Source organism: Anoplopoma fimbria, chromosome 21 (assembly GCF_027596085.1).
Source record: "Anoplopoma fimbria isolate UVic2021 breed Golden Eagle Sablefish chromosome 21, Afim_UVic_2022, whole genome shotgun sequence".
Classification (NCBI taxonomy): domain Eukaryota; kingdom Metazoa; phylum Chordata; class Actinopteri; order Perciformes; family Anoplopomatidae; genus Anoplopoma; species Anoplopoma fimbria.
In genome coordinates this window covers 2445158-2464251 of record NC_072469.1, presented here as the reverse complement: position 1 = coordinate 2464251, position 19094 = coordinate 2445158, and the positions used below count along the sequence as shown (strand labels likewise).

The window sequence follows — 19094 nt, the reverse complement described above, 5'->3', positions numbered from 1 at the left end:
GGATCTTTCACCGTGAAAGGAGCCATTCTGCATAAAGAGTACTGATCTTTTATACTTTAAATACATTGTGCTGATAATAAGTGAGTACTTTTACTCATGCATAATGTTAAATGCAGAATATTGATAGTATTTATACATAAATAAATGATCTTTCACTGTGAAAGGAGCCATTCTGCATAAAGAGTACTGATCTTTTATACTTGAAATACATTGTACTGATAATAAGTGAGTACTTTTACTCATGCATTATGTTGAATGCAGAATAATATATATATTTTTTACATAAATAAAGGATCTTTCACTGTGAAAGGGGCCATTCTGCATAAAGAGTACTGATAATTTTACTAATAAGACAGTACTTTCACTCATGCATGATGTTGAATGCAGAACATTGAAGTGTTTTCTCCACAAACAAACGCTTTCCCACCGCTGTGCATAAGTAGAAACATATTTGCGGTCCTCCTGAGCTCTGCGTGGTGCTGTCTCGCCGCCGTCGCTGTTATAAACTGCCTTCCATTGCGTTTCTCCAGCAGCAGACTAACCAGGCCTCTCAGCCTGCAACACGGTGGCCCAGAGCCGGGACCTCGGACCAGCAGGTGTGGACTCTGGTGGTCCAGGGGAGACCACAACACCCCCCTCCCTGCATGGATGCTGGATTTACGCCTGGATGAGATGCACCCAGAATGAAAGTGCGACACACTCACAAGCACAAACGGGCCTGTTTTGCACAGAAACTTTTGCATTTTTTTCTGGTTTTAGATAAAGAGGTGAGGCTGGGGGTAGAGTCGACACACAGAGTCTGACGCACACTTCTCTGCAAGCTCCTGCGCTGTCAGACGAGGAAGTGAGGCTCCAAACACGCCCCATTTCAGCCTGTCGACCCTGCAAGAAAAAAAAAGAAAAAGCAGCCTAGACCCGTGCATCAGATAGCAGACAACTGAGTTTATAAACATGCATCTTCTGGATGGACCACACCGAGAATAAGCTGCAGGACGACGCAGATTCCAGAGGTGGGTAAGTGACCGGAGCGCCTTTTACGCACAGCCTGGACGTGACAATCCAACCCTCTCCACAAAAACAACACATGTTATTATCGAGAGACTTCTCCCCTGTGAAGGCCTGTCTCCATCTTTTTTTTTTTTTTTTTCTTGATAGTCACATGCATGATCTCTGGCCTAGCTGTCACCCACACACTAGTCCCTGTCGTTGTTTGAGGGAATGAAAGTGATGCTTTGCGGGGTCCAGGTGTCAGCATCTGGAGGAGAGAGGCACCTGCTTCAGGATGTGGACTGAGACCCCCTTTAGATGAGATGGTGCACACACTTCCACATGTCTGACTGTGGAGACACTAAAAACTTCCTTTAGCTGTTGATGTATGACTTTACATAATCTATATACAGATTAATTGATTAGGTTATTGACAGCAATAAATTGGCAACAATTTTGCTAATCAATCAAGTGTTTAAGCACATTTTTAACAGGTGTCATGTGTGAGGATTTTCTGATTTATTGCATGTTTTATTTTAAAGTAAACTGAATATCTTTTTGTTTTTTTATTTGGAGGGCCAGAAATAACTAGACAGACATTTTGAGTTGACTGATAGATAAGATGATTTAATCGTTACATCAGAAGCACCGCTTTAAATCTCGTGGTCACCAGAGATGTGTGCATAACTTTCTAGGAAACAGTCAGTCAGCATAAAAAAAAAGGACCAGTTGAGACCAAAGCGACAGATTAATCGTCTCAGAGAAGGCGGCTGTATTGTGTCTGCTATCATTTTATAGACTGAACAAAACAACACTCAATTAATTATGAAAACAAGCTTATATTGAAGAAAATATTTATTAATTGTAGCCTTAATTGCTACAATATTTGCACCAATGTCACCAAGAATTCTTTACAAATACAACAGTAAAACTCTTAAAGAACTTCAGGCACTAAAGGAATTATAGCAGCACTGTAAACTAACACAAATATACTACATCCTGATATAAGTAGTGGTGGATTCAGATACTTTACTAGAGTAAAAGTACTTATACCACACTGTACAAATAGTCCACTACAAGTAAAAGTCCTGCATTAAAAACCTTACTCAAGTATGTAATCAGCTAAATGAACTCAAAGTTTCGATTGATCAGTGAAATGTTTAACTATTATATGATATTTCTAGATTAATAATACTGTTGCATTATTGTGTATGTTGCATTACAACATCTGAAGAAGTAAGAGGATTTTCTCGACACATAAAAGAATCACTTCATCCTTCAGTGGGTTGACTTTGTTATATTCCACCAGTGTATTAAAAAGACTATTAAAGGGGACCCCACTGGGATCCCTGAGGTTCTCCTGGCAACACGGCGGGCACTGCACTCGCACCCTTGAGTCCCTGTAGTGTGATTTTTTTTTTTTTTTTTTTAATCACATGATCTGCTGCCATGACTTTGATCAAACACTGGTGGTGAAAGCGTCATGTGTCGGTGATGAGAGAGGTGGCCTAACATTTTAAACTTCTGAGGCAGGCTCCTACAAACTGGACGGATTATTTAAACACATTTTATTCATCACTGTCATACAAAAAACGAGTATCGGTTAAATGTTCTGAGTGTGGGTTTTATCCACGGGTGTGGGACCAATATTCAGGTATAATATTGTTAAAGTTTCATCTGAGGATGTCTAGTTTGGTCTCATCTTTGCTCCTCATCAATGAAAATAACATTTCATATAAAGTAAAGTTTTATGGGCTGCAGCCGGGATTTTGGAAAGTGACCGACCAGGAAAAGACTCCGAACTGTTTTCATTATTTGGCTTTTTGCTAGTTATTTTCTGCACGTTTTATTTAATTATAGAATTCCAACAACTGTTTATAACTCAACACAATCAGCTAAACTGTCTCTTTGTCTCGATCTTCTAGACGATTTGATTAGTTCTCTGTAGGAAGCTTTTGAGGAAATGATTACAGACGCCAAGGTGATGGGAACAGTAGGTTGTGTTTTAATTTTGTGAGTTCTCAGTGAGGATCACACCTCGCTGCAGGTGCGTTCACAGTCTGGTTTATTTCCCATCAAGGAGGTCGTGGAGGCCCGAGGTACGCTTTAAAACAACACCAGCTCATGCTTGTTTTACTGAAAAGTCTCTCTTCAAACGGAGGGAGATGAATGAGATAAAGAGAGGAAAAAATGAAATGCAAATCTTTTTTCTCTGGAGAAATACTGGTGGGAAATTACTGGAATCAGCCTAAACAATGAGGAGAGAAAGGAAATGGAGCAAGTAGTAGTAGTAGTAATAAAAAACGCCCCATCATACAATTCTATCACAACACTTAAGTCATAATACAATTGTCTTGCGAGTATTGCGATAACTTATATTGCGATTTATTACTTTTAGTTTCTATTGAAAATTATGCAGTTTGTCAAAATCTGTTTTATCATGTTTCATTTTTACTCTCACTTCCCTTTTATTGCAGCAAAATAGGTTTTGTAACCCGAAGCAGACGGACTCCATCTTTGTTTTGACATAATTTCTGTCAATCCCGCTGCCTTTATCAGAAAAAACTAGGCAACTTTAAGTGGACTGAAATAAGAATTGTTACCAATTTATTTATGCAATATTAGTAGTTTATATAATAAAACATTGATACTTGCAGTCCCTGTATCCCCACACAAAATATTGTGATACTATGCTGTATTGTTTTGTTTGCCTCACATCTACTTTTCGCAACTTTTTCTCTGAGAGTGATCAATAAAGTTTTGTGTTGAAATTCCCAATGAAGCTCTGTAAAGACCAGAGGAGCTGGAGATTAATCTACCGGAGACACCAAACATCATACATTATCAGCAAACTGTTGTAACTCAACTGTCAAATCTTGCCCAAACTGGACATGCTTGATAAGAGTCACGGCTTGAAGACATCTGCATGCCAATATTCATGCACCACCTACTTGCAACCATGACCATCTGCAGGGTTTTAGAAAAACAGAGGCGCAAAAAACTAAACTTACTAGGAAGATCTAGATATGTGCATCGGAAGATATTTGGAGAGCAAACATTTGCCTTTAAACAAGGTCACTGTGCACTAGTACCAATAATCTTTTAAGCAGTAAAACATGAAAATGTTTAAAGATGCAATGAATGATCCACACTACAATCTGTAAATACAAAATAACATTATCAAATGAATGTTGATAATGTTAAATGAATGTGATTTAAAGTAAAAGCAAGTAAACACTCCTGTCTTTCTCACCCTCTGTTTGTCTCTTTCTCTGTGACGCCTGTTTGTGTATTTAAAATAATTTTATATACAACTTTTTTGTGTTTTAGTTCATTTTGAATTTGAATTCTAAAAGATTTGTCTCAAACAGGAGATAAAATGTAAACAAAATGTGAGTTTTACATTAAAATGTGTTTAATATTATTGTGAAAAATATTGAAGAAAGCCGTTTTAACAGTTGTGAAAAAGGTTCTATGCAGATGAAATGACTGTATGCGTTTGTTACCCGTCTGTGTGTTTCAGTGCGTTAACGTGTTGAAGGATGGACAGGGAGCCAGTTCGTCAGAGCCAATCAGAACACGGCGAGGCCACCAATGGGACCAGCCCTCGGACTTCCTCCACCACCACCGCCGCCACCGGGGCGGACTCCTCCACCCCGACGACCCCCTCCCCTCCTCGGCTCACCCCCAACCCCATGCTCCTGGACTCCCCAACGCCCACGCTGACGCCCACCACCTCCTCCCCTCCTCCCCCTCTCACCCCCGCTCCCTCCGTCACCACCACCCACATCTCTAAAGTGGCGGCGACAATGACGGCCGGCGCTCCGTCCCCCCACATCCTGGTCCCGGCTCCCCCTAAGCTCACCTCCACCCCCGTCCTCCGCACGTACTCTCGCCCGATCCTTCCTCCCCGTCGGGCGCCTCCAAATCTACTCCCCCCAAACAAACCTCCCCCTCTCTTCTCCTCCCTCATTCCTCCTCTTCCTCACCTGTTGGGTCCAGCACCACCTCGCCCCTCCTCTCTTCTTCTTCTTCTTCTTCTTCTGCAACGCACGGAAGCAGCACCACTATGTCGACCAAGACCTCAACCAGCCTGACCAATGGGAACACGAGGCCCGTATCCACGACGACCTCCACACCAATCACGCCCTTTCACACGCCGGCCAGTCCACCTGGCAGACAGGTAACACACAGACAGAACCACATCTCACTTTAAAGGTATAGTTTGACTTATGGGAAATACTTTCTTTATGTTCTACAGCTAGCAGACTCATTTGTTTTATTACTATCTTTAACAAAGTGTAAAAATAACACACATTAAGGTTTTGCAGGGACTTTAATTTTGTCACACCGCTTTATTAACACTGTAATTTTTCCAAGAAGAGCAAAAGATGGTTTACTCAATCAATAAAAAGGAAAATACATTACATAAATATTATCAAGTATTTAGAAGGTGGAAGATATTCGAGTTTACGGTTTTGAGAAATAAGGTTGAAAAAATGCGGTTTTGAGATTCAACCTTTTTCACAAATGGATGTTTTAAGGCGAAAGATTAGGTGGTTCAAGAGTGTTTTAAAAGGTAGTTGTATTGTATGTTTTGTATTTATGTTCAATAATATTTCTCTTTTAAGTAAATGTAATGTCACGTGTAGTATTTCTGGTGATTTAAAAGTTGCTATATCAGAACCGTAAATCCCTGATGAAGGTAAAAAAAAAAGCTGAATAAAACAGTGTTTTTTTTATGTTTTAACTCTGTGACATTACAAATACAATCAAAAGAAATGCTCTGAATCCAGTTCGTATCCTGCTTTTAGGAAGCATGTGATATGCAAATATAATTCCCTCGCTTTGCCTATATTCAATGTTAGATATGTCGCAGGCGAGGGCATTATGAAGTTTGCCGTTATGTTAACGGAGCTCTGAAAACCAAAATTTTAATGACACAGAGCAACAGTTGGAAATGTCACAACACGACGTCCTCGCTCTTAAAGCTCTTTCTGATTTGCTTCCCTCCTCTCCTTTCCTTCTCCCTTCCTCCCTTTTTGTTCCAGGTATCACAGGCCAATCCTGTGGGCACACCTGGTCTTGTGCGAACCAATCATAGCCCCTCTCCTGTGAGGCAGAGGATATCCCAGCAGACATTGCTCCTGGGGAAAGGTCTCAAAGGGTCTGGCCAAGACCAGGTGCTGCTCAGAGCTCAGATGGTAAACATAGTTACACACACACACACACACACACACACACACACACACACACACACACACACACACACAACACACACACATTTACATAGATTTCTATGTCTAATCCGGCAACATGCAAAAGATCACCAGTATTAGAATGAGATGATGATGCATTCAGGTTGCGTAGGAAATATGTGCGCTGTAAGCTTTCTGCTTGAAATTATGGGTTTTTTTAAAGCTTGAGGTTTTGAGCAACAAACTAGAACAATCTCAGAATACTTAACGCACATAAAAAAGTGTTATTTTAAATGTATTATCTGTCAGGATAAACCCCTTTAATTGCACAGTCTTGGAAATAATAACAGAATATACTTTATTTTTATAGCGCCTTTAATGCATATTAGCATCCCAAAGTGCTTAAAGAAAATATATTAATTTAAAAGAATTAACATAGAAATCAAAATTACAATAAATGAATGTTCAACTAGAGGAATGTCTGTCTTTTTCTTATCCACTGACTCAAATATCTGACGAATGTGAAACACATTGATGGAAACGTCGTCTTAAAATTCAATATTCCAATAGCAACTTTGCCCTAAAAGACCCAGTACATCTAGAAATATTGAATGGCAATGTAAACATTTTACAATATATTCCTGTTTAACTCAAAATAAACAGTATATACAATTCAATATGTGAAATGTTTTTCTATTATATTCATTTAATAATTTAAGGTGAGAGATTGCAACATATTAAAAGGTCCAGTGTGTTGGATTTTGCGCCATCTAGTGGTGAGTTTGCAGATTGCAACCAACTGAAACTTCTCCCGTGAGCAAAGCGTGAAGGAGAACCACAGTGGCCCGACACAAAAACCTCACGCTGAAAATAGTCCCCCGACAAATGTACAATTTTCTCCTGTTTGATTGATTAAAAAACTACAGTGACCAACTGTTTGAAGATACTTATTATTATAAATGAACGTATATATTTGTGAGGTGTTTTTAAAGATTGAACTCCTCAGTAGGAACCATGTCTCATATCTGAAGTCTGAACATGTAAAGAATAGAGTTTTTAAATTTTAGTTTTCCCAATGAAAACATACATATTCATCTTCATCACTTTAATACAATTCTGTGCTTTTATTCCTGATCTGCTCTTTTTATTTCCTCCACTATTACCTCTATTTCCTTCTGCAGCTGATTCTTACGTCTGCTATGCGACCTTCCCTGTCCTCCTCTTCCTCCTCTTCTTCTTCCTCCTCTCCTCCTTCCTCTAACCCTGCCTCCGCTAAGGTGAGCAGACGGGCAAATCTTGTGTGTGCGCCCCTTTTATTTACTGTTGCATGACTGTCCAGCTTACAGTTCTTTCAGGGAAACAGTGATAACAGTTGTCATTAAAATCCTAGTTTATTTTTGAAGCAATGAAAGTTTGATTTAAGACAGATGTACATTATTTCTAGCCTTCGTTAGCACTTAGTTAAGAAAACTGTCCTAAAATGTTTCGCTTTTGAAAAAAAGGTCAGCTTTAAATATACGCTTATTTGCCTATTCAATTAGAGTTGTTAAAAAGATTGATAAAACTCTCATACCTGTATGTTAAATATGAAGCTAAAGCCAGTGGTGGGTTAGCATAGCTTAGCACAAAGACTAGAAACAGAGGGAAACTGCTAGCCTGACTCTTTCAAATGAGCACAAAATCTGCCAACCAGCCTTTTCTTGACTGAGTGGTAACTTCCTGAAATCTCACTGAGTTATTAACTAAGAAACACTCAATAACCCTCAATAAAATGAAGAATTGTTGTTTTAATAGTTTGTTTATTGTATGGACTAAACTAATGAAATATAACGTGTTCATTTGTGAGTTTCGGAGCTTCTGGGTGGCAGATTTTTGGCACCATTTGACTCGTGTCAGGCTAGATGTGTCCTGTTATTTCACGTCTTTGTGCCAACTAGTTTGGACTTCCCCAAATAGAAAATAGAGAGGGACAGAGCTGTTGAGCTTCCACAGACTGATGTCGTTAGCTAACGAGGTGTTAATGAGATTCTAACTCTTTGGCCTCAGAGGTAATGGACACGCTAATTATTGCACCAAATCAAAACCTGAAAGTAAAAAGATGTTTAAGGATCTAACTCGTGTTTCTTTTTGTCTCCCCCCCTCCAGCTCCAGAGTCTCACCCTGAGGCCTCCTCCCGCCGGGGCCCTCACCATCCCTCCTCCCTCCGCCTCAAGCCCCCTGCTCAGCTCCGCCTCCCCTCTCTCGCCCTCACGCCCCCTCTTCCCCCTCTCAGGCCGCGACCACAGGCCTGCGCCACGGCAACGGAGAGCCCGAACACGCCCGGACGCCATCTCTCCGTCCCGCCTCCAAGTAGGTTTCAGACACTTCCTGTTTCATTTAGGTTTTAGTAAAATCCCAAAACACGGGCAGAGAAGTTTGCAGGTTTAGTTTCAGGAGTTGGGAAGACACAACATTTTTGATCTACCAATCATCACATTATGAATAAATTGGTAACTGATTTTCCATAATAATGTTTAAAAAATTTTTTAATTCAATATACATGTCTATTATAAATTACTATAATTGATATTATTATTATCAATTTAATAGCAGTATTATTATACTTAATAATTATTGATTATTATTAGATCATAAAAAATATGAATATATTATTTTAGAATGTTATCTATAATTATTTATTATATTATTGTTGTTTTAAATTATTGTTATTAATATTTATCATTAAATAGTATTATTATATTTCATTATTATTAGATACTATTTATTATTCATAAAAATAATGTTTTAAATGTTAAAATAATTTATTATTAATATTATTATTACAATTAAATAAACTATTGCTACTTAAATGATAATATTGAGAATTAGAATTTGCTGTAAAATTGATTTTAAATTATAGCACCTTTTTTTTTAATCAAAATATTGTTAAATATTAAACATTTATTCATTATTATTTCATCCCATATGACCTTATTAAACTTGGTCAGCATACTATAAAAGAGTGTTTTTCAAATTTGATTTAACTGAATCAAAGTAGCTGGACAGCTCGAACACATACAGTTTAAAATGATCAATCAATCAAAGTGAAACCGTAAATCTAGGAGGGAGATGTGTCTCCTTCGCACAGTGGAGATTAAAGCAGAAAATGAAAGGATGTAACCTGATCCACTCCTCTGTAGATACAGTTAATCACCGGGGCATTTGTGTTGTGCAGCGATCTGAGTGTTAATTGGTTTGTTAGTTTGTGCAGCAATTATCTTACAGAGTCACAAAAACAAGCAGAAATGTTTTTTTGCCTTTGTTAAAAAAGGACAGTAAAGCTGACAGAAAAGGGAAAAAGGGTCAGTGTCTTAAACCTTTAGTCAACTTGTTTCCAACATTGGTGGAGCCCAAGATGAATCTAAAAAGGTTTGCAAGATATTTAACAGAATAAGAAAACAAAAAACTGTATTCCTGCAAAATAAAAATAGCTAATTTCTTTACTTTTCCCCCTCATAGTTGCTTTATTTCTTGCAAGATAACAGGAAAATGTTCCCTCTTAAAGCTCATAGAAATTTTATAAAATAATACAAAGATTACTGGTCAAACCTGCTTAGATTTGCAACTTGTAACGAGTAAATTTAGCGGTGTTTTAAAGCCGAGATGAGCCATAAGGGTCGGAAGCTTTGGCTGTAAAAGAATATAATGTTTCCTCACTCTGAAAGTTCAGGCCTGGAGGGTTAACAGACACCGATAGCAAACAAACTAGTCGCTCCTTTTTTTGACTTTCCTACTTTTCTAGTTTTTAAACAAAGAGAAAACCACATAAAGACATTTATTTAAAAACTTCTAAATCAACTAAAACTTTTATCTGCACTTAATCATATTTCATCATGTTTCTTGTCTTCTCTCATCTTGCAGCTCTTTACTCTCCGGTCCGAGCCGTCCCTCTGAGGCCCAGACTTCATTCTCCAAACGGTCACAGAGCGACGTCGCCGCGGCAAACCTCGCCACTGCAACCGATCGCCGCCGCCCCCGCCTGTCAGGCCTCGCCCGTCGGCAGACCGCCAGCCGGACTGAAGAGCTGCCCGTTAACGCAATCGATGCTCGGCGGTCCGGGCCAATCGCAGCGCAGCCCGGCGTTATCCGTCGCCAACCCCATGTCCGCTTCGTCCCACTTCGAACGCTCGCCGTCCGCAGCGAGGCAGCTGCAGATCATCGCCCTGTCTTCGGGACGCCAACCGTGCACGTACGCCCACACCGTGCAGTCGACGCCTCCCGTTGCCGAGACAACCGAGCTGTCCGGTCAATCGAAGAGGACATCGAGCGGTGACGTGCTTCCTCTTCCTCTGAACCCGTCGTTGCCAAAAAACACCTCCCCTCTTCCATCGCCTCCGTCCTTACTGAGTCCGGCGTCCCCTCCGAGTCAACCCGGTCCTCTAACACAAACTATGACCCAGAGAGGAGAGGGGAAGGACGGCAAGGAGCAAAGGGAGAGAGGAGGACGAGGGGTGAGACAGGGAGTCAGAGGTGAGGCGAGCGTTGGTAAAGACCTGAGGGTGGAGAGAGACGACCAAAGAGAGAAAGCAAAAGAGGAGAAACAGCAGGAAGGAAACCTCGTCAGTCAGAAGGAAAAGGAAGTTGAAACCATCAGAGAGGAAGAGAAAATGGAGGTGACGGAGGAAGGCAGGAGTGACGGAGAGAGACGTGAGGAGAAAAAGATGGAGGAAGAGGAAGGAGAGACCGCCATGGACCAGTCTGAGAACCTGACCAGTCAGATTCTCCATCAGTGCCAGAACACGGATTCTGTTAAGACACCTGACGCTGTTAAAGACTCCAGTTTGGAGCCGAAACCCGTCCTGGGTCTGATTCCTACTCCGGTCCAAACAGTCCCAGAAACGGTCCCAGTAACAGTCCCAGAAACAGTCCCAGTAACGGTCCCGGTAACGGTCCCGGTAACGGTCCCGGTAACAGTCCCAGTAACGGTCCCAGTAACGGTAACGGTCCCGGTAACGGTCCCAGTTACAGTCCCGGTAACGGCTCCAGTCCCGGAGGTCTCTGTCCAAAGTCAGAGGCTACCAGAGTCTCATCGGGACCTTCAGCCGGTCAGCCAGGAGGACTTCTGTGAGAACATGTCAACGCAGTCCGACAACCAGTCAGGTACCTCAGACGGCAACGTTTTACCAACGTAAACCAACATATCGTCATCTAACAGTTTATATAAAATCTTACGAAAAGGTGAAGGTCTAATGTTCCGTGCATTTTCCTATGAAAGCCAGCAACACGTGTCAATTTACGCTTGTTACATGAATACAGTCTTTTCAAGATCAGCTTCTTTACAGGAAGCTCAGTTAGGTTTAGTAAAATATCATTGTTTGGGTTAAAATAACAACAGAAAGACTGTTACTAAAGAATGAAAGTTACATGACTAATAAATCAATGTTGATTGGGAATAGAGATCCGCTGTTTGACAACACAACATCTGATTACTTCAGAAGTAGTTTTAGATGTAAAGCGCTGTGTACTGGAAAGAATCAGACAATACGTATCATGATACAAGGTTCACGACTCAATATATTGAAATATATTGTTTGATCTTTTTATCAAATTTTAGGGAAACTGTTTTAGTAAAATGAACACACCGCCATATGTGTAAAATCGGTGTAAAAAGTACTTTTTTCCTGCAATCAGAACAGTGGGATCTGCAGGATTCATACAAATGTATGCACACTACATGTATTGTTTTAACTATTAATTAAAAGTTTTTGAGAATGAATATCAAAAACACAATATCATGATACTCTAGTGTATCAATATTTAGTGAAAGCCCTGTTATTGTACACAACAAAAAAACAATCTATATAGCTTCTTCAACAGCTACTTCCTTTCACTCTCTTTCTGTCACAGCAGGATAATAAAAGAAGGACTGAAGATGAAGACGATATCATTAATAAAACTGCATAAAACAAAAATAAAGCGCTCTGCTTTCCCAGATGAAAAGAGTTAATGTGAAACTTGGACCAACGTCTAAGACATCAAGGAAATAAGACAGTTTTGAGGTTGCATAAGCTCAAATTTCTCTGCTTATCGAGAATCGTTCTTGCACAACAAACTGGTGAAACCATTCCTGTAATATTGACATTGCCAAACTGAAACTAAGATCCTGAAGAAGAAGGCGTCGACACGATCTTAAAACAACGCTCAAATATTTGTTGAGGGCTGATTGTTATTTTAATTATGGCTGCCGTATATTTAATGACCTTATTGACTCTGATCGATGTCTTTTCTCCTCCCCAGCGCTCTCCAGCCTCTCCTCCCAGTCTCCCCCCTCCTCCCCCTTCGTCAACCCCTCCTCGTCAACCCCTCCTCGACAGAAAACCCCCATCCTCCCGACCGACCTCAGCCTATCGGAGAAAGTCGACAGCACTGTCGGCGAGTCGCAGCACCCGGCCGAGATGGAGGCCGAGCCTCTCGGCCAATCGGGAGACGAGTCGGAGAGCCTCGACCAATCACCAGGCGGCCCCTGGGAGCCGAGGGCGTGGCCTGAGGGGCAGCATGTTCTGACTCACCTGGTGGAGGGGTTCGTCATCCAGGAGGGGCTGCAACCGTTTCCTGTACGAAATGATATCACGATTAATAATGTCAGCAAAGTAATGTTTTATTGACAATATGCACAGATGCAGAGAATTTAATTTAATTAATATTTTACCGGCTGCTGTAGACATAAATATATTTATGTATTTAGTTTATTTTTGCCAGATTTTTATTAATAATTGAAGGAGGGACACGTGTAGCTAAATGCTATATGTAGCATGTCTTTTTTTGCAAATAATAAAGGATTATCTTATCTTATCTTATCTTATAATAATAATAATAATAATCTTTATTTACACAGCACATTTCATATGGACTATGTAGTTCAAAGTGCTGTACATTTTAAAAAAAATATAAATATATATATATATATTATAATTAAAAATGTCAACAGATGCATAACGACTTGAACGATTTTTACATAAAAAATGACAAATAAATTAATAAAAATGTAAAGACATAAAATTGTTTAAATACACATAAGATAAGTTAAAAGACAAATGTGGGACTATGTGGAGCGCACATAAACTGAGGTAAAGCATAAAGTAAAATAAGCTGCATTTCCAATTTTCTTTTTCAAGGGCTCTATGTAGCTAAGATCTACATGTAGCATGACTGTGTAGCTAAATGCTACAGAAATTCCATATTTGTTTAAAGTGAAAGCCAAAATACAGCTACAAAACATTTTTATAGATTGGGGTAGGTCTTTCTTTTAAGTTTGAAACACCTGAAAGCTGCAAACTCAAAGTAATTGTATTAAAATATACCTAAAGTACCATAAGTCATTTTGTAAAGTGGTCCATTTCAGAATAATGCACTTATGACTTCTGGTGACTAGTAGTTCTCTTGAATACCTATGTTGAATACACTTCCTGTAAGTCGCTTTGGATAAAAGCGTCTGCTAAATGACTGTAATGTAATGTAATGTAATGTAATAATACACATTAAAATACAAACTCGTAGGTTGTTGCGTTGTGTCTAACTACCATTTTTTTCTGTCGTGCAGGTGAACCGCTCGTCCCTGCTGGTTCCAGACCAGGTGACCAAAACAGAGGAGGTGAACGGGACCAATGGGAGCGCAGCGTTGCCTGTGACGGAGACAATGAAACAGGCGGAGCGCTCCAGTGAGTCGGAGGTGGAGGTGGAGGCCGCCGGAGACACGGAAGACCCCGCCAACAGTAAGGAAAACTGAGAAATGAAAGATGACACAAACAATTGTTTAAAAAAATTAAACTGTCGAATATTTTTTGGATAAATGAACTTGATTAGTTGATAAAAAAAAAAGTATTTAAAGAGTAACTTTACTCCTTACAAATCTTGTCTTTGCTGACCTCTAGTGGTTTAATGTCTTGTAAAAACAACAACATCATTTACAATTTATTGATCCTTGGGGGTAAATTGGTACATTGCAGTTGCTTTATTTTTTTAAGCATAAAGTCTAATAAGAAAAATAGAAATAAAGGGCAACGTGAAATGTAAATAAAGGACTATGTTAATTGGAAATCATGTGGATAATCCACAAATATATGTAGAGAATACGTAAGTATTGCCAAAAACAAGGAATGAGAAATATGTGCATTCAACTGTAAATAGCTGAATAAAAAAAATGTAATCTATAATTTAGAAAATGGGGGTCAATAATATAGCATTTGTTTTGATAATTTATTGTATTGATTTCCTTTTAAATTAGATTTTCTGCCTAAACCTTTTTGGTTATCTTCTGAACCGATTAATCGATTAATCAAAACAAAAAACAAAAACATTCTCTGGTTTCAGCTTCTCAAATTGTGAAGATTTGTTGATTTTATTTGTTTTATTTGACAGAAAATTGGTATTTTGGATGTTTTTGGAATGTTGGTCGAACAAAATAAGCAATCTGAAGACAGTAAAGATCATTGCGACGGGCAGTTTTTGCTCTTTTGACATTTTATAGACAGTTGATTGAAAAAAATAAAGATATTTGCAGCTTTAGTCATCTGAGTAAGGAACAATTGGACACGTTTTCCTCATGCATCCAGCAGAACTAAGAATGGATTTGAAATAAAATGAATGGATTCTTCAGACGTGCAGCTCCAGTTCTGAAACAAAAACACATTTGACCACCTTTTCTTTCTCTCACAGGGTTGACGCACAGAGACCGGACGGTGCTGCACTGCCAGTTCTGTGGGAAGCGAGGCCACGCACACAACTTCATGCGGTCCAAGCGCTTCTGCTCCACATCCTGTGCACGCGGGTGAGACTTGATTTCATTGGCTCAGTGACCTTCAGGCGCTGTTTCTCAGAGGAGGCTGTGGTGTGTTCAGGGGGTGTTGCAGCCAGGATGGCAGGATGTGGTGTGAAGAGACAAACAGGTGTTGAATGCAGATATGAGTGTGAATCAAAGCAGCAGAACGAGGAGGCATCACACTTCTTTTTTTTTTTTACTTTCTCTGTCAGGTTCAACGTTCGTCTGACAAAGCGTCTGCGGGCTCTGAGTGCAGGTAGTCGGTCCGAGAGGCCCCGCCCAGTCCTGAACAGGGCGGAGTCTGTTCCTGGGAAGCCTCTTCTACTGCGACTGGTAGGGAACCTGAACGCACCACCAGTTTAAAACACTGATGCACTAAAAGAACAAACTCACTAGTTTCACTTTTCCTTCCGTAGACACAAAAACAAAGTATATCTCACACCAGTAGGGCTTCAACTATGGATCACTTTCACTACTTTTGTATTGTTAAAAAAATAATAATTGACTGAAGTTTGTGACAATAAAATGCTGCTTTAACATTGATGCAATTTAATTTGTTAAACCTGTCACAGCGGCTGATTTTCTGCAAAATAAATACTTTTACTTCTCATACACAAAACTAATACACCATAGTACACATACACCATACTCATACCTAAGTATAATTAGCTGATAATACAGGATTTTTACTTTTACTGCAGTATTATTCATCAATAAATCAATCAAACTTCAGACAACAGATAAAGCAGAAAGAATTAAATTAGAATAAAAGTAAATAGAAAAACAGCATTAAAATAAACCTTTTTAAATAACAATAAAAGAGAATAAAATGATACAACTCAAATACAATAAAATAAGTGAATAATGCAATAACAATAAAACAGAAAGAAACCGAATAACATTAAATAACTCAAATACAATAAAGTAAGTAATTAATACAATAACAATAAAACAGAATAACTTTTTACAACTCAAATACAATAAAAAAGTGAATAAAATGAATAATATATTGATGCATTTATACCACATTTATTTAGACTTTTAATATATAAACGTCCTTAAGTATTTAAATAATAAACTCACCTCTCTCTGCAGCCTCGTGATCTCTGGAGCGCCGGTCGACGTGAGAAGGAGGGGAAGGAGAAAGTAGCGGCAGCCGACAAGGATGATGAAGAGGAGGAGGAGGAGGACATGGAGGCAGGAGGAGGGGAGGAGGAGGAAGACGACGACGGAGAGGAGGATCCTGCTGTTGCCATGACAGCCAGGATGGAGCGACGGGCGGCGAGGCGAGCGAGGAGGGCGTCCGCGCCCACGTTGACCACCTCCACGCCCACGAGCACCTTTAAGCCCGCCCCCTCCCATTGGAGCGTGGAGGACGTCGCCGCCTTCATTCACACACTGCCAGGTGAACTTACAAATAAATCAGTAAATCAGTAAATACCTCACACGTCTCCGGTGACGCCATTTAAATTCGCAGCCTCTGTTATGAATCCGTCAGTTTGATTTATTCAAACACTGGAGTGTGTTAATCGGCAGCAGATGACAATTAAGTGTTTTGCAAAGCAAAGCGTTAAAAATAACCGCAGGCTGAGGTAACGTGCATAGTTTTAAACCACCCAACTGTCAGAGTGTCGCTGAGAAACATCTGGAAGAAAACTAAAAACACAGCACAAACTCAAATCTGTAAATATCTGTCGTATACTTCAGGAACCAAGATGATGATTTTTATATAGTTTAGAATAACATATGTAAAGTAGATAACAGAAGGACTGAGCATGCTCAATGGGCCCCAAAAATTCCAACAAAAGCCTGAAAAAACATTTTGGCGTTTGCACCATGAGACCAGCTTTCATAGGAATCAATGAGCTGCCATCTTGGAATATAGTTTTGGTTCCATAGCTGAGAAAAGCAGCGTTCTTTTCCCACAATTCATTGCTGTGTAACGCAGGGAACAAGACAGAAAACATCTTCACATGCACCAGGTGTTTGTGTAGTAGAGTAGTTCATAGTCCTGATTTCTCACTCTTTTATCAGCTGGTTTAATTTTAAACAATGTTTGTTTACAAAAAGGTATTAAAAAAAAGGTTGTTTTGGTATAAAAACTCAGATATTTGACTTGTATTGGTGACACTCTTTGTTAATCACTGGTAGCTTAAATGTTAAAGTTAATTTGAGGAGTATTATAAGGGAAACCAGGCGTTTAAATTCTTGTTTGCATTTATTATTGTTATCTTGCAACAGGAAAGGGCTTTTTTCCCTTTGCTATCCCTTCAGAATAAGATTCAAGTTTATTTCCGAGAAGGTTTTTACATTTAAGGAATGTGTTTTTGTGCATAACAATAAAAATAGTAAAAGAAAAATAAAACAAAATAAAAGCCAATGCTGCAAAAGTCAAGAAACTCAAATATAGAATAGAAAAATTACAAGAAAAATAAGAAATACTATAAAAAATAATGTAAAATATATCTGTTTCAGTTCACGGTATGAAGTTTAAATAATATGTGCAATTTACAGAGATGATCAAGATATGTGTTTGAATGCAACACAAAGAGACAGATGTGAAGATGTGAAGATGTTTCTTGAGTCCAGAACTCTAACTTTATCTTTGGTGTTTTCAGGCTGCAGCGACGTGGCCGAGGCGTTCCGTCTGCAGGAGATCGACGGCCAGGCTCTGCTGCTGCTGACCGAGGACCACCTGATGACCAGCATGAACATCAAGCTGGGGCCGGCTCTCAAGATCTGCGCTCACATCAACTCACTGAAAAACCAATGAGAGAGAGAGAGAGAGAGAAAAGAAACTGATACAGAGATTTAAAAAAGAAAAAAAGAGAAAACAGAGGAAGTAAGCAGAGAGTTTTTAAGAAAAACAAAAGCTGACACCAAGGATGACAGAAAAAAGTCACAAAAAGAGATTTACGGTAATTTATGAGATTATAAATCGAGGTGTGGCCTTAGGAGACGGGGAGCAGAAGCTTGAAGACACCAGAAGAGTCCAGAAGAATATTTCATCCGTTTTGGGCGCTCTGACTGTAGCAGGAGACCGATCGGGGTGGGGGGGGGATTTTTGTAACTTTCTGTACATTTTTCATGCTGCTGGAGAGTGTAAATTTGAAGCTATTTCATGAAGGATTTTGAACATTTAATATATAAAATTTGTCTATTTAGTTTTTTTAGAACGTGACGTCAACAACAAAAATCTATCCAGTAGCTAACATAACCGGTGTGTGTATAAAAAAATAATAATAATGATAATAATAATACGTAGACTTTGTAAGTGATTAATGAAAGTTTAATGTTTTATATCACTATATTCTGGACAACAACATGTCTGTGGATTTAAAAAAAAAAAGAAAAAAAAAGGTCACTATCAGGGTAGAGACTGGTGTCTTTAATCTTCACATTTTTATGGTATCATGCTTGAAATTATTTAATAAATGAATAATTAATCAGAAACTGTTGTTTTATCTTATTGATTGAAGTAAAATGAGGGTTTTTAATAAGGAGGAGTAAACAGCAGAGGGCAGCAGTGAGGCAGGTGAGTGATAAGTGGAGAAAAATCTGTGTTTTATTAAATAAAATGATTTGAATTCATGTCACAAAGTTCCTTCCGGAGATCCAAAAAGCTCAAATTTAATCTAAATATTCCAGGTTGGTCCGAATCTTCTGCTTTCCTGATGGATTTAGTTATTTTTTTGTTTTTCTGTCTCCAGTCTCTGTCTTTCCATATCTGGTTTAGGTTACAATCCCCACATGTGCTCTGATTGGCTTAAAGTTTGGACTGAAGGGTTTGTTATTACACCACACCCTATAATAAATCTTATTCTAGGCATTTTATTTCTGCGGATCAGCCAGAGGCGCGTTAACGGGACTCAGCAGGATTAGTTTATTTTTCCATTTCTACTTTAAAATACATATTTTTTATCACATTTGGACTCAGCAGGATTAGTTTATTTTTCCATTTCTACTTTAAAATACATATTTTTTATCACATTTGGACTCAGCAGGATTAGTTTATTTTTCCATTTCTACTTTAAAATACGTATTTTTATCACATTTGGACTCATATTTATAATATCAGTGAGTATTGTAGAAGATATTGCAGTTTTCTTGAA

General features: G+C 39.0%; 2 protein-coding genes across 2 annotated transcripts in view; both read left to right on the top strand.

Annotated features, from left to right (window-relative positions):
• The first annotated feature begins 523 nt into the window (after window positions 1–523).
• si:ch211-230g15.5 (polyhomeotic-like protein 3) lies at window positions 524–18528 on the top strand. The gene is given in 15 exon segments (XM_054622901.1): window positions 524–1014; window positions 4511–4893; window positions 4896–5170; window positions 6039–6191; window positions 7367–7462; window positions 8331–8392; window positions 8394–8441; window positions 8443–8534; window positions 10086–11324; window positions 12462–12778; window positions 13765–13936; window positions 14880–14991; window positions 15195–15315; window positions 16078–16387; window positions 17601–18528. Coding segments are annotated over 14 exon segments (3516 nt in total). The 5' UTR covers window positions 524–1014; window positions 4511–4529; the 3' UTR covers window positions 17756–18528.
• Window positions 18529–18822: 294 nt separating this feature from the next.
• The window catches only part of cldn11b (claudin 11b), a 5373-nt gene continuing 5101 nt past the window's right edge, over window positions 18823–19094 (top strand). The window contains exon 1 of the mRNA XM_054623221.1: window positions 18823–19059. The gene's annotated coding sequence lies outside the window, so the exon portion shown is untranslated. The remainder of the gene's footprint in view (window positions 19060–19094) is intronic.